The 16,571-nt window shown below is 46.2% G+C and overlaps 1 protein-coding gene across 10 annotated transcripts in view; it reads right to left on the bottom strand.

Moving 5' to 3' along the window:
* Positions 1-16,571, bottom strand: part of LOC111248619 (latrophilin Cirl-like) — a 451,353-nt gene that overhangs the window by 37,147 nt on the left and 397,635 nt on the right. For all 10 annotated transcript variants that reach the window (XM_086988339.1, XM_086988338.1, XM_086988340.1 and 7 more), the window contains one exon: positions 7,163-7,357. In XM_086988339.1, the coding sequence (XP_086844465.1) occupies positions 7,163-7,357 (195 nt within the window). The remainder of the gene's footprint in view (positions 1-7,162; positions 7,358-16,571) is intronic.

Below are 16,571 nucleotides of genomic sequence, written 5' to 3'. Positions count from 1 at the left end.
CTGTTTAACCCTTCTGCCTTTTTCGTTTTAGCCTTACTCCCAGCAGCTTTACTGGCACACTGCTAAACGCATTGCAGTCTTTCTTCTTTGCAGTTTTAGTTTGCCTTTACAGCTTTAATAAGGGATCCCTGTTTACCCGCTTTGCCAATCCGTTTCGCCTCTCTAGCAGAATTCCTTAGTCATCACACACCGGCAACCGCAGCGACAACAATCAATGACAACGACGACGCTTTCTTTTTCGCACCTCGTTTCGACCGTTCACTATCGCTATAGCAACAATAAATTCGGGCTCGAGGTCGCGATGAGGGAGTTAACCCGACAGGATGAGGGGGCAGCAATGATGGCGAAGGAGCGAAGCAAGCAAACAGACCATGCTGATACTGCCCTATGCTTACGGAATGTAGTGGTGACACCCGACACAGGCTAAAGAGGTAAGACTGTTGAAGTAACACTGTCAATCTTCTCTCAACGTACCTCCCCCTTTAAACTTATCCCAATTCTTAACCCCTTTTCACCCAGAAATCTGCACAAACCACCAGCTACACAGCTCCATAGACACACACACAGATACGCAATTTTGGCTCGTCGTAATTAGAGACCGCGCATCACCCCACCCAAGTTCCAACGCGGTCCTTTCCATTGGTTCCTCTTGGCTTTCTTCGACGTTTAGTTGAGCGAGTCGCGGCTATGGCGGCTACAAGACAGCGAGGGAAGTTGAACAAGTTATGAAATATGCGGTTCCTTTTCCCCGCGTTATTCCTTTTTGCTTGCCCTCTTACCACGAGAGTTAAGAGTAAGTAGGAAGTCTAGCAAGCAGCTATCTAGCGAGAACAAATCAGCAATGAACGAAACCCCGTGGGTTGGAACAGTGTTGAAAGTAGCGGTCCTAGCCGCAGCTCGTGTCGCGGCCACGAACGAATAACCTTAAATGTGGCTCATGAAACCAGTCAGTCGTACCCGTGAGGCTCATAGCCGTTTTCACTTTCCTCAATGATACTACCCTAGAATCTTTAGTGGCTGGCAGACGGTTTACGAAAAGTTCAAATCCTAAGTTTCTTCCAGTTTACATGCTATCTCTCTCTCTCTCTCTCTCTCTCTCTCTCTCTCTCTCTCTCTCTCTCTCTCTCTCTCTCTCTCTCTTCCTGTTCCTCCTTCTCTGTTCTGAGGGAAGTTGAAGCAAAGGGAAGGATGACTAGACTCTGACTGCCCGCTTCGCCATCTAGCACAACTCATTTGCTGAAAGTGGTCACGCTTAAACAAAGCGGGTCGGACCACTACCATCAGCTGCATATCCCGGATGGATAGCAGTTCGACTTAACTCGAGTTGACTCGAACGAACGGTGAAAGCCATTGCAAAGTTCAACTTAGACTACAATAAGGCTAGTGAATAAAGCGTACAGGACTTGAGCCAGCGCGCAGTGGAGGGACATTCCAAGGAGGTCGACCTAGCTTCTAGCGGAATCGTTTCGTATCCAAATTGACTGCGGTAAATTCTTTTCGAAGCTTTCCACTAGCGCGGCACATTATATACAACTATCCATCTTAAATCCAACCGCTCATACTAGTTCCCTATTCGTCATTCTTGCTCAATGACAAAGACCGGTTTACAGACATTTCTAAAACTTCTTCTTACTCACCCTAGTCTGCATCTATGGTGTAACTATGTGCGTGTATTACTATGTACCGCAATCCGTAGATACAATTAAGTATACATATGCTCTTTATACATCATCCATACGTAGAATGTCAATCCAGGCAATCGAGTTGGCAGAACGCTTGCTTTGTTGGTATGCTTGTCTGGAACGTTTGAGCTGTTAACTCAAAAGTTGCTCATCCATTGACAATCGCGAACCAGCTGCCTCTACAGTTAAAATGCACAAAGTTGCCGGTGGCTCACGCAACTTGCGTCACAGGAAGTCGCTGTTTTCTTAGTGTTTAGTTCTGAATAAGAGCGGCCGTGTCGTCTGTACGGGGCGTAAAAATACGACCGTCGTAACCGTTGCCGCCGCCGCCGCCGTCGGCTGATATTCAAAGGCCACACACTGTCGCCTGAGGCCACTGCTTCACCGCGGTCCCACACAACTAGCTGCGTGGTGCACGTGCAAGGGTATCTCTTCAGGGATGCTTCGGTGGGCTATTTTTCACTCGAAACGACCACGACTGTCATTTTCAGAGCTGGCTGACATCGACAGGCCGATCAGATGAATGTCGATACGGCAATGGCTTCAGCACTGGGCGGTAGTGGCAGAAGGATAGAATAGATTTAAGGGACGAAACCGGAAAGGCCCTCGACCCGCTCTCACTGCTCGAACCATCAGAAGCACTAAAACCTGGTTACGACGACCCCAAAGTTGCTCCAACCGGCGTATCTGCCGTATAAACGGCGGCATAGAGTAGACCACCCCATGGACACCTGGCCAGGGCTAGGCAAACGTTGGTTACGGGCATCGTCGCCTATGCATACGTACCCTAACTTATAAGGAGAAGAAACGATTAAGCGTGCTGGCTCCTCTTCGTGTTTCATCCACTAACGAGAAAAGATCGGTAGCCGAAAGAGGACGACGAGGCAGGAAAAGATGATAGAATCGCTGCTGGCCACCGATCAGCCAATAGTCTGTTGCCGAAGCCAACTGGGTAGGGTGGAATCTATCCATAGATTCGCGCCGCATAGTCACGAATCAACGGATACAGACAAGACGGGAATGAGCGGGGCAACCCAAAATAGCGAGGCGCTGGCTCCCACTCGTCTACGATCTCCTCAGCTTCCAACTGATTGGGAAGGTTCGTTTCCGTATTGGTCAATACACCTATTCTAGTTGTAGTGATAAGTAGTTGTCACGGTTTCGTAGGCGGCGACCGCGTCTCGCTACTGCAAAACACGATACAATGCGAACGAGACCGATAAAGAGAGAGAGAGACGTTTCCGCTATGAATACTAGAGGAGACGTCAAATGGACCGTATGAATAATTATGGCGACGCTGCCTTCCATCCGATAATGTGTGCTTCTTCCGATGGTTCCAAAGGGGTTCCTCAAGTTGAATAACAGGATAGAGTATTCGTTTGATTTTTGAGTTAAAATCATTAAGTAACTATGAAGAACAACTAATGATAATGATAGAATACGGCCATGTTTATGGATGTTTTTTTTTTTTTTTTCAGTGCGATTTATCTGATAAGCAAGATACGCACGTTTGGGTATTTTTGATGTAAGCCTAATCAAAAGCTTTTTCTAACCTAAAAGCTATCTATGTAGCAACCATATTTAGATGTGTTATTATTATTGTACCCGGTACATATTAGGTATGAAATGAGACATTTTGCTCGATTCTGGTGCATGCACTATTTTTTGCCTATTGTTAATAAAACGGTAAGCGTCACGGTATATATATATATAGACCATTTGTTTATTTAGTCGCAACCTGTTTCAAACTAACACCAGCTACTAAAATACGTTTCGTCTTTGAATGGTTTAAAGCTGTGCAAATTCATTGTTTTTCAAAGCCAATATTAAGCATAAAGCGAATATTTACACTATATAAAGCATACGCGCATGACAAACAAAAATAATAGGAGTACATGGTTAGAAGCAACGCGATGCTATAACCCTTTTGTGCACCCTGACGCTGTCCATGAATACCACGTTGTCTAACAATGGCGTCGCGTATCCAAGTACCTGACCTGGTTATTAATCAGGCTTTTAGAAGCTGTGGGTCAAGCATACTTTTTTCAAGCGTCGTTTCCATTAGTATCAGATAATGCCATTGGAAGGTGACTGAGGGCGCCGGGTTACGAACGACAGTGATCATTGTCGCGGCAAATTATTGTTTTTCCATCTGCTATGTTCGTGCCTGTTTCGAAATCTGGATTTTTCTATGTTTGTCACACAGTCACAAACAATTAAACAGAACAATCAACAGCGTTCGTGAGTAACTAATCTTGGCAGATAGATATACAAAAGGGAGATAGATAGTTTTTTTCGCGATTGTCACCGTTAGTTTTTGATCCGATCTCTCCATGTGCATCAATATTGAACGAGGCATAGACATCGCATCGGGATCACGATTCTCGCTCGAGCCACTGGCCATCCGTACGTTTATTACGACGCTGACTGCGGCCAAAAAACGCACTCCTCTAGCGAAACATGCATGTAGGCATAATATAGCCTTCTTCCATCTCCCGATACCCGAGATTACTTTGCCGAGGTTATTTTCATCTTCCTCATAATATGATTAGAGAGGATTGTAATAGAGTACCTCCCGTTGGCGCGTACCGCTACTGGTTTGATGTAAGCTTCCTGTAATCATCTTACGAATAAGGAAGGTATAAATCGAAGAGGCAGTGGCAACATTTTGCGAAGGTCGTTACCTCATTATCATAGAGGGTAGCTTGAGACAGTCACGCTTACTGTGACTTATACGGCTAGTCTGTTTAATGCGATAGCTGTAACGTGTGAATTAATTGTGGCACAATATACTGAAGCAATGAGCACCCGATGCCTCGATATTTAGCGGTGATCGGCAATATCTCGGCTTTAACGTAGAGAAAAACACGCCGTAGAGCGTATCGGCCACCCCTGCTTCTCTGTTTTCCGAATTTTCAAAAATTTGCCTGATCGTTTGAAATCAGACGTCACACACACACACAAAGTGTGCGCCTAGACTATGCGTGGGATACTTTTTGCGCATCACAAGGTCGCATATCGACATTCGACAAATTCCATTTGCAGCCAAACCTCCCTATGTGTCTGAATTAAAGATGCTCTCTAGTTAAATCCACCACATGTTGGCTTTGCAGGTGAGCCCATTGTAGTCGACTATCAACACAGCCTTATCAATGGCTCATTATGGCCAGAAGACAGTCGCCACGGCCGCTGGTTCAAAGGAAAAGAGGGACTACGATGAGTTTACGGCTCGGTGGTGGAAACGCCTAAAAGGTGGGATTGTCCCGCGAACACGAGTTTCGTCGCAGACTAAGCGGGTTAATGAGTCAATAAAGGCTAAAGCTAGCAACTGGATTCAAGCCACAGCGACGCCCGTACCGCCTTGCCGTGATTCAATAGCGATCGGAAACAAGGTAAACTTCAAAAGTGCCGTCGAAAGAGAAGAAACTGTTGACAACAGTAACTCGGCCTGGTGCGGCTAGACCGCTCTCCCGAGTGGGCTGGGCTTTCGCACACAGCAAACTCAGAAACAAGTACAGGCACCTGAATTCGAATTAACCCACCCAATGCCGCCGATGTTGCTGCATAAATCGCTACTTATGCTACATCTGTGATGTCCGTGAAACCAGTGCTATACGACCACCATTACCCCTGAAGTTTCTCTAATGCAGCGTCTGAGTTTAAGTTGAAAAAATTTATCATGCTTCAAGGGCCACATTGTGCGTGCGAGCAAATAGACGAATAATTATAGTAGTTATATTGCAGAAATAGCAATACTATTAAATCATACAGAGAATTTAAGTATAACTCTTCTTTTAGTGAAATTACTGTCATCATAGTGTGTAATGAAGAGCAAACGCGATGGCTTCTTTTTAATATCTTTCATATCACATCAGAGAGATTACACTGTTTCAGGCTGAACAACGTAAAGAGATCACTAAACCGATAAGATGATGGGTCGATAGTAATAACAATACAATTTTCTGTTCATTATAGCCTTTCTGTTCCAATAAGGGTGTTTACATGTAGAACGAGGCTATGAGATCGCTGTCAGCTCACTGTGCCTTCGCACCTGCGATCGGATATATATTCATTAAATGCGGGAATACTATCGGCATCAAGATGAAACCAACGAGCAGCATGAAGCAACGAAGACAAAGAATGAAGATAACAAAGTACTGACAAAGCAGGCTGATAAAGCCGAGCATACTTTAACGTTCGTTACGAGCGAGATAACGCAATACTGCGTAAATCTTCCCAACGATATCAGTCGCTTTTAGCCACCACTACTTGGCTTTATACTAGTTGGTATGGTTGGCCCTACGGGTTGTATTTGTTTCTTGCTGTTCGTCTATAGGTTATTGTCGGATGACTGCAAAAGGGCGTCCAGGCTGTTCTATTGCCTACACGCGAACGCTCATCAGTCAACTTGGCTTATCTTCTAAAGGTTACTGTAGGGCCTGTTATTCTCACAGCCACCGCCATTTGGCTCACATGGTTGTTTTGTCCGTCAAAACGGGCTTGGCATATTATAGGGGATGAGTACGTGTAGTAAGTGACTATTCATCAAATACTAAACCAGTAAGTGAATGCAAGAAACAACGCTGACAATGTTTACAATATTGAGCTACGTTCTTACAACGAAGACTATAGTACAGAAAAGAAGATCAAGCCAATAACGGTTGCTTCTAGGCACGCCTAGTTTTTAACGAGTTTCCCATTTTCTACAGTTCAGGTGCAGCCATTGTATTCTGCCTTTACTCGGTGGAAACGAATCCACTCATGCACTGTCTATGTCGTGTCGTCGGCAAACCCCTATAAGGTCATGCGGGATTATCAAATACTTATTGCTATATTTTCACTCTTTACTGAGTAGAACCGAATTTCTTATATCGAGAATGTTGGATGATGCAAATCAATAAGAACACTGAAGACTTTTTCGAAAAGCTCTTCAGTTTACAATCGTTCATTACTCTCACTGTTTTTTTTTACTGTGTTCTTTAAACTACATTGTGCAAAGTTTCTTCCTTACTCGTCACTGTCCATATCGCTCCCTTCGAGAATTAATGACATGGTTAAAATGTGCCTGCAACATGGTGCTATCGGAGTACAAATGTTGCCGCTATTTTTTGCCCGCAGGCGATACCTACACTAAGATCGAACGGTGAGCAACGAACTTTAAATTAGAAGAATATCTTATAATATATTGATACTCACTCTGGTGTACATTAGCTATTCGTTTCCTATAAGTGCAAGGAGAAGGCGTTGCTAATTATATTTGAAAAAGGAGACAGTTAGGCCCTCTGTAGGAACAAATTAGAGATGCTCCATCTTCCCAGTTTTGGGTCAATGCCCAACCATTGTCTACCATGAAACAAAGACGCCTGCCTTTTACATTTCGCAAGGCACACATTTTGAAGTGCGAGAATCATTATTCGATCAATTCGCACCGGTTAAATCTATTTGCAAGTTCCTGTATCACAGAATTTTTTGCTGCTTACCAACAAGAGTTCCTTATAAATCTGTTCACGGTGCCACATATCGATAGTATGGTCGACTCCGCTTGATCCCAGTCGGCTCAGCATCCCTTGCATTAGCTTTGAAATCTCCTTTACGTCCGTACTGAAGATCTCCTTATTGTTCGTAAATGATTTAAGGTCGGATGCCAGTTGCGTCAAGGACTCCTCCTTGGCAAGCTGAAAAGAAACAAAGATGAAATAGAATCATACAATGTATTTCTTCTGCAACGCACTAAAAGCAAGGGCGTTCGCTATATAGAAACGCCAGTAAAACATTAAAACACACAGTTTAAATTTGTTGCAAATACAGTTTCTTGTGAACAATATAGCCAAGCGTCACCTGGCAGTCTGTTAAGCACAAACAACCAGGACACAGGTATTACAATACAGTAGAATTTGGGGTACGATGTTTGTATTCTGCCATTTTGCTTGCTAGTTATGTGATGCGTACTGAGTTGAGTCTATAATTCCGTGACCTATCTAATGCCAGAACGCGTTGTCATCTTAACTTCATATCTACCAAAGTGCACCTACACCCCAAGCAACTCTAGAGGCTTGAGACTTGTTCATCTGCGCTCGTTCTCGTAGTACTGCAATATCGTGTTAGTTAACTGGCTTGCTTGGTTTAAATGAGACTGCTGCCATGGGATTGCATGAGGGGTCGACGCTGCTGCCGCTGCCGTCGTCACTACATCCAGCACCACTGTCACTGCAACGGACATGCTCTTCTTGTGAAGCTGCCTTGAGAGTCAGTCAACCCGTGTCGTTCTCGGTTGGTCAGCGGCCAGTGACTTACCCTAGGGGTTCTCTAGCCGTCTTGTTCTAAAGCCACTGCGTCAGGAATCCACTGCCACGATCGCGGCGGCAGGAAGACATGCGGCAAGCGAAGACTACTGCAGCATCAATGGCCATTGCCCCACACTACTTGCTACATACTGCTTAAGCACTCGGCAAGGAAGGACAGAGCGGGTCATGTTGCCGACTATAAGCGGATAGTGTCAACATAGGAATTATAAAGTTTGTCTGCGGTGGCGCAACGATCCGGTATGCCAAGCTCGTGGCAGCTGGGCCGTCGAGCGAACAGGGATGAGCTCCGTTTGTCTCGGTCAACTGAGCCGGCTTCAGTCGTCTTGCTTCTACACTCACGCCAGCTGTAGTGCGCTACCGCTCGTTGACACTCGTCGACGCTGAAATATATAGCTAACATTTGAAACGAGTTGACGCTTCAGCCCATTGTTCCATGGCTTCACCCACCCATACACCCACGCCTCCTCTTGACCCATCACCCTTGCACTCTATAGAATGGGTTAGCCTTCTTTCCCAGTGCGTGGGCAGTGGAAAACAGAAATGGAAGGGTGAGCGGGAAACATATAACGACAGGAGTGTGCACACCGACGGACGATAGAGTCAGTGGCTTGAACCCTTACGTACGAAGGGCCCCGCTTCGGCGGCATTGAGTAATGCGTTAGTATACTGCTTTGGCTTGCGGCGGCGGTCGGGCCAGCGGAAAAGTGACAATGCGAATGTACAGCGCAGTTGCCGCGTGTGTCTCTCTGTTCAAAGCATTTTGGGCTGTGATGCCAGCGGCATACTGGAGAAGCAGCCGGCAGGCGTGGCTACTTTGTGGCGCAGGCAGTATCCAGGACAGTGGGGCCGCTACTGCAGGGCTTGTACACATAACAGAAGTGATTCTAGAAGTCGTGATTTCGCCGAGGAAAATAATGGCCACCAGTGTATCTTAACTAAACGACGACAACTAAGCAAAGGCAGGAGCAACGGATGTCCAAAGGACTGCCGACGCCCTCCTCTTTCTCGGCTGCAAGTGCAATTACACAGTAAGGGCAGGCATACACATGGACATGCATGTATATCCATATAGAGACGTACGGGCGCGTTCATCTTGGAATAATTCACTTCCTCAACTCTTCAAAACACAAGCGTGGCCATTCAGCACGACTGATGCTCTATGGCAGCTTGTCTTTCTGTCATTGTTACTACGTGCTTCGCTGTCGGCCAGTCAAGACCGTATAGCAAAGCGTGTGGTCTCTGAACTACTGTTATGCTCTGGATGATCATCAACAGCCGTTGAAATGACGGATGCAGCGCAAACGCTGCTACAGGAGGTGGGCGAGGCATGAAGGATCTAACGCTGGCAGCGGCCGTTGTCTGTTCCAGCGTAGCTCCTCCATGTACATCTATTTGGCCATTCCTATCCGCCAGTTTAATTCGCTTCTGGCAGACGGCACTTTCGACTCGAGCGGCGGACAGCTTCCTAACACAGACCATCGTCTTCCAATTCACTTTCACATAACTACTAGTAAGTACATACTCTACTATCGCGTATGAGCGTTAGTAGAACATTTGCTTGACGCAATAATAACAACACAAAAAAAACAGTAACACTGGTTTCCTGCTTCATTGCCCTATTCGTCAGTTTGTTTAGTTCTGTTTATTCACACCTCGAATGAATGCAAAACGTAATATGTACAGATGAGGGGCTTTCAACACGTAAAATTGTTTGCAATTATATCAGTGGAGCTTTCAAGCCAGATTTATTACCACTAATGAAAGAAATACGAACAATAATATAATACTTCTAGAGAACTAGGAACACAAGACGACATCACTGGCTGATCCAAAATATGTCATAGCAATATCTCCCCTTAAGGCAGTCCCTTCCGTTGTATAATGCTGAGTACTTGTTGATTGATTGAGCTCCTTGGGCCAGCCCTAGTTGCATCTGATTGTTCCGGCGTAGAGAGTCTCGAAAGCAGCATTAGCTAACTGCCGCCGCTGTACTTACGCCAGTACGCTTTACAAATTACAAATCTAACCACGGTATTTAGCCAACACGGTTGCAGCGGCAAGCCCATCCCGAACAAAGTGATCAGGCTCCCGGCGAGGTTCTGGCTGTTTGGATAGCGGCAATGAATTTTACCGTTGAGGTCTATCACCACTATTTTAGTCAGTAGCACTGTTACCGGTTTTCGAGGATTACTAAGTCCGAATGTTGGCGCGAGTGGGGCTTACTTCGGCGACAGACTAGGAAGCTCTGTCTCGGACAACGTCGTCTGTTCCTGTTGCTGTGTGCTGTCGCTCACGTGCGCCGACTTCCGCTACTGCTTCCGGTCCCGTGTCAAGCGCTGCTACGCGCAGCTCTCATGATAACGTTCCGTGCCTTTCTCCAATACGCCGCGATGTGACCCGATCTATACAGCAAATCCAACAGTTCAACACAAGGCGCAGTGTTCGAGAAACAAAGTATTCGTCAACTTCCTGCAGAAGGCGAAGAGTAAGAAAGTGGACCAGCATCGAGGGTGACGACGGCTGCTAATTAGCGAGACACGTGATGGCCACCGGCAGCATCCGTAGTATAGCCGCGGCTAACGGACAATGAGCACGCGTAGGCAGAGCTTGGGGCTTGACACTTTGTCGCCTTTAGGGCAGGGCAACGGACGCAGGTACATTCAAGAAAAGCAGTCGACCTGGGAATGCTGCTGCCCCTATTGCCCTTGTCGTCATAACCTTTCTGTACACTGACTGATCTACTCGCTATACTGTGAGCTGCGTCGCTGATACGAGGCGTTGCCGGTCTCCATGGGCGCGGATGTCTGTTTCTATCTGGCGTATATCTGTGTGTCAGCAGTGAGTGGTTGCTCCGTGAGTGCAGTTAGAGGCGAACTCGGAAATATCGCTTGGCCACATTAGAACGCCGAGAAGGTCATGAAGGGGAAATAGGGTGTTTAAGGGCGCGAATAAGCGGTAGGTAGAAACAGAGAGAGCGTGAGAACCAATCAGCTAGATCAGTGAGTTGGCTGACGTTGAGGCGGCGGTGGCGCCATCGGCAGCAGCTATAGTACCATTAGCAACCGAGGATGTTGGGGGCCAAACACCAAACTGTACCAATGATAATATCCTCTTTTCGAATGGGACGAGAGCTAAGTTGTGGGCAGGTAAGCTCATCATAAGGATATCTTACGCACCTTTTTCCTTTCCCCGTTATCAGTACGGGGCGAACATTTCTTGACGAGTTATCTAACAGCGGGCTAACTGTTCTCTATTTACGTGGCTATATGATCAGCCACTGAACGGATCCTTCCCTCATGCGTCTAACCATTTCACTGCGAGGCATTTAAGAACAATGGGATCCGTGGCCATTTTAGATTTCTGACGCATCTCTGCTCGTCAGACTGCGGCCAGTCATTGTAAAGGATGCCGGTTCACATTAAAGACACTGCCGAAAATGACTCGAGAGCAGCCCTTTCGCTTGAGTTGCTTTGACGGAAGTAGCGGTCTTTTGATCCTCTTGTCATGTATCTTGCTTACAGCGCTCGAAAGCACCGATGAATGCCTGCCGTCCCCAACGTTGCATGAATTGCTCTTGATGATGATGAGAACTAGGACGGGCGTATCATGTTAGCTTCTCTTGAGCCGCGAGAAGCGGGGCGACTCGAAGAGATAGGCCGTTCTTCTCATTTCTAAAATTATTTCGACGAAATATCTGACCAAGGTTAGGCAACTTCTAACGTATATTCGGCCGTCTACTAATGGCCGATCAAGCCGAATTCGGCTGTGGTTAGCGGCTCGTCATTGCGCAACGGCATCACATACATCCTATTTGTATCATCATATATATTACGCAAATAATATTAGAATTCTTCTGGGGTCCTAACAACCTTGATTGACCAAACGGCCGATCATACATTCGACAATTTTTGGGAAATGTCTATTCTGAGTGGCACGATAGACTCAGGCTTCCATGTCCACCACGTATAGCTACTTCGGCAGATAACTCCTACATGCTTTATCCATTTGCTATTGAGCATACTGAGTGGCTCACTAAGAGTGGTTGAGGAAATAGTTTGATGGATGACCTGCGCTCCTTTACTCGCTTTCCTTTTCTCTCTCTCATAGGTGTTCACCGTCATCATTGGGCCATGTGTGGCTGCGCTACCGTTTCAAGATGCTCTGCGCCACACAGGCGCCGACTCTGCTGTACGCTAGTGGCAAGTGCAGTCGTAGCGGGCGGGGGTGAGAGGGGAACGGGGGCGAATGAAACCATGCATGAGCACGAACGAAGACTCTCTAGCAAGATCAAGGAGCAGGCGGCTACCGTTTCCGGCCTTAGCCAAGTTGGAGTGGTTTCAGTTTGCACTTGGCCGCTGCTGTCGCTTTTGCTTCCAGCGCGTTCTTCTTACTTTACAACGAACGCTACCTCTCTTTGGTTTTCGGCTTCGGCCTTCGCCGGTAGCCGCCGTTCATCAGGAACCAGCCTGTGAGTTATTCACATGGAGGCTACTCGCAAACGCCGCCCGCCATTCTCTCTAGTGCTAGATGTCTCAACCGCGTCAAGAAGGACGGTCAGTTTCAAGTAAGTCGACTTGAGTCGAACGAGCTAGCTGCCAGGCTCAGCGAGCGAAGCCGGTATCCACGGTAAAGGAAGTTGGGAATTTTTAATTCATAGGTTCGCGTTCACCACCGCCGCCGCCGCCGCCGCCGCCGCCACCACCGTCAGCAGTCCACTACCGAGAACAAATCCCCGATTGAGAGGGAAGACATTAAGATGGCCTCGACACCCTGTATTAGAAGGCCCTTAACGTCAGACGCTGAGATTTATATTGCTATTTAATTATGTATTCAGAGAATAACCGTCCTACGTACCACTACAACTACTGCATTCTCACTAGAAGCGGTATCTTCACCTTCGTTTTCCTTTTGTGAATGCAATGGACTCAGAACCGAATTATAGGTAAGCTACTGTTCCGATACAAATACACCATGAGCTCATTGTACGCAGCCGTCCTCATCTTTGATCTGTACCATACATATAGAACACATATGTCCATGTCCTAGGTAAACATTCGAGTTTCATAGTTTATCCGATAGGTGGTAGTGTTGTAAAAATAGCACTAGCTGATGTCTATTTTGGTAGACTAATGATGAAAAAAAAAACTGTTGGAAGAATATATCTCTATAAACAGCCGTCCCCGAGAACGTGATGATAAGTGCACCTTCGAGAAACGGATCAAACGACAGAGCGCAAATAGGATAGAAGGCGTGTATGACGAAGGAACAGGTTTTCCGGGCTATCTATGTCAGTGATTCACTAAATCTGCAAATTAATGGCCAAGTGAATAGGAAAAAGCACCGCTGATAATGGTGATGTTGAGTGAACATGAAGGCCAATCGAGAAGTAAAGCCTGCACCGAACGAACCCGCTCCCAAGCGACCTACTGACGGGAGTGTGCTTCGCTGAGTCTAGGCCTAAACGCGGCTCAAGTCCTTCCCCCATATTTCTCGCGCCTTTTCGTCATAAGGGCCAGGCTCTGTGAAGAACAGTCAACCCCACATCCATCGCTGCGGCTTCCGCTGTCAGCTGTGTCTAAAGCTTCGTGTTCGCGCATGGCGAACTTGACATTGGAGCGAGTACAATGTTCGGAACTGTTGGAGACTTTAAAGGAGGGCTCAAGTGTCACTTTCCCCTTGAAAATTAGGCACAGCAGGCGGCGGACCACACCTCCAGCTCGGCGGCTAGACAGTTGTGCTGTCGTATATTGGGGATGCATGCCCACCGATCTTCAAACGATCTAGCAAGCTCGGACGATCAATGATAGCATTCAAACGTCAGAAATCTGGGGTCTCTTTCGTACCGCGCAAAAGTTATCCGCTATCAACTAGCTTCTTCACATACGCAGTAACTAACTTACGGACGCCAACTAACAACCCTATACGGGCAAACACAGTAACAATCGAAAAGACATCAAAGTGGATAATCGTTTACTTTCGTAGTACCCGGATATTCGTCCGTTTTCAACAACGTGTCCTAGTGATACTATATACAAAAATAAAACGAAAAAAAAAATACGACATCGAGCTGCGATACAAACTATTTCTGTAAAAGTAACATTTGGAATGATTGTTCACTCTGGAATAATCTTGAGAAAGCGTGCCAGCCATTCGGGAAATTGATTCTTAGTCATTGAAATAGCAAGAAGCTCTCGGAGGTCTAAAGACGAATTTTTTCTTACAAGATCTATAACGTTCTAAACAAAAACACAAGAATTTTGGTTAAAAGAAGGAAAAGCGCTATGATAGAGAATTTCAGTTTTCTATGTCGTCGTAATGGTCGAGGTGACACTGAAGGAATTGCCTAGCAGCACACCCATATTCTATATTTTAATTAATATGCTTCTGTCCTGTCGTTTCTATATCAGGGTGTAATAAAGAAATCCAGTGAGGTGGAAGCGTCGAAGGATACCGGTCCGATACCTTGTCTATACTGTTCTACCAAGGACGGTAACCAGTAGATAAGGGATAGCTTATACCGGAAATCCCGATTCCTTCTCTACCATATAAGCACTTTGAGATCTGACATGACCTCAGTAAACGCCATCGTTGTTAAGTTGTATTGCCACTGTGAGTTCGCCAAGATTGGTGGCATTAAAGGACAATTTGGTGATTCGTTTTGCCTTTGATAAAGGCATTACAAACACCAGACATTGGCATTAGTTCGATGATCGCCTGATGTGGTTGGTGGCAGCTCGCCAGCACCTTTTCCTGCCTCTTTTTAAGTGGTTGGCGGATTCTGTGATTCCATAACGCAATTACTGCCAAACAAAAAAAGAGCACTTCTCCTTCGGCGTACTGTTGTTGTCCCGCCGGAGTTCTCGCAGGCCTCTTACGTAGGCAGGATTTTTAACGCGCCACCTAGCACAGGTTAGAAACGGAACAAAAAATAGGCCCATGATGAGGCTTTCTCCTCTTCCTCCCTCTCTGGCATTTAATAGTGATAGATGCGCCTTGGTATACATATTGCAGCACTAGATGACAATATAACTCGTTCATACTTGATTTAACCTTTGTTGGCAGCCTCTGCCTTCAGATCATGTATCCAAATAGCCTATCAGTTTATGTGCCCAGCACAAGTAATACAAGCTAATGGTCATTGTCGTCCGTAAGACGGATCCAACGATATTTAGGTGCATACAGCGGAATTCTGTCGCTAGATGTTTACAAAGTCTATTTATTTACTATGGAGAACCTGGTCTGTCAAAGTTAAATGGCAACTTCGAGCGATGACTATTAGGTAAAGATTATAAAATACATATATATATATATATAAAAAAAAAATAAGAACAGAGGTAAAAAGCTACACTTGAAGGAACATGTTAGGCAGCATAAACTATAGTGTTAAAATTTCGAGTCGGAAATAGAGGCGTCCTAGATGTAGCCTTAGCTCCACTTCCGTTTCGTGATCGGCATTCGGACACTGAAACGTTTTTGCTTGTGTTCAACATCTCGAACACACGAATCATTTGACGGATTTGTACGCTTCACTCAGCGCCATTTAATCTGCTCGGTACTTGGCTTATATTTGACGTCGAGAGAAGTCTCGACGTTTGTGGGCGACATCTGAACGCTTATGCTGCTAAACATGAGTACGTTCGTGCGCGCATTCAGGCACGCATCGGCATTACGCATTCCGTGTTTGTACGCGGTGACACATAGGTTTGAATCGAGGGCAAGACGCCATCGAAGGACTGGTCTATAGTTGTATTCAAGCATTCTAGAGTAGCGTCAGCTATCGAGCTCTGCGCATCTACTGCCAAGATAACGAATTGCACCACCGTGACGGTAGACGTCGCGTGAATAGATATGAAGTCGTAATGTTGATGGAGCAAGGAGCAGAACATACCGGCAATAAGGGTTCCATAGGGGTGTTTTGCGGACAACACACGTTGTTTCCCCGTTTAGCCCTACAAATCCCAAGCAATTCGAACAGCAGAATACAGCTGTCGGCAGTTGAGAACATTCTCATCAAGCAGACTGTCTTGTAGGTGCAGGCCAGGCCGTGAGGCTTTGTCGGGGGCGATTTCGTCACCAACCGCACTTCTCGCCCATACACTCAGCTTCGTTGGCCCATACGCCACATATGGGCTGATACACAGGCGTACACTGGCTGTCCGAAAATAGCTACAATAGCCATAAGATATTAAGCTCTATAGCACTGTAGACCATTGACAACGACAACAAAAACAACAACATCAAGCATCTTTCGGGAAAATCGGACATCTCAACGAACCAGAAATGCAATTCCCCGTGAGAAGAGTTCATACAAATCTACAGCTTGAATCATCCTGCTGCTGGTGCAACGCCTTAGCCAATCAGAATCACTGGCTGACCCTTGAACGGCCTTTATACAAGGGGCCCCACATCATTGAACAATAACTGCCATTGCGAACACGGCCGCCCCAGCGACTTTTGGGGGTGCCCAGTCTGCCTGGCAACGCCTAACATATCTAACGATTTGAAGTGAATCAAGCACATTACAAAAAGCGGTCGCAGCGCATTACCATGCTTCGTTTCTCGGCCGAATTCTCCCTCATATTGC

The sequence above is a fragment of the Varroa destructor genome, unplaced genomic scaffold (genome assembly GCF_002443255.2).
Source record: "Varroa destructor unplaced genomic scaffold, Vdes_3.0 BEIS01000004.1, whole genome shotgun sequence".
NCBI lineage: Eukaryota > Metazoa > Arthropoda > Arachnida > Mesostigmata > Varroidae > Varroa > Varroa destructor.
This window is presented reverse-complemented; position numbering and strand designations above follow the sequence as displayed.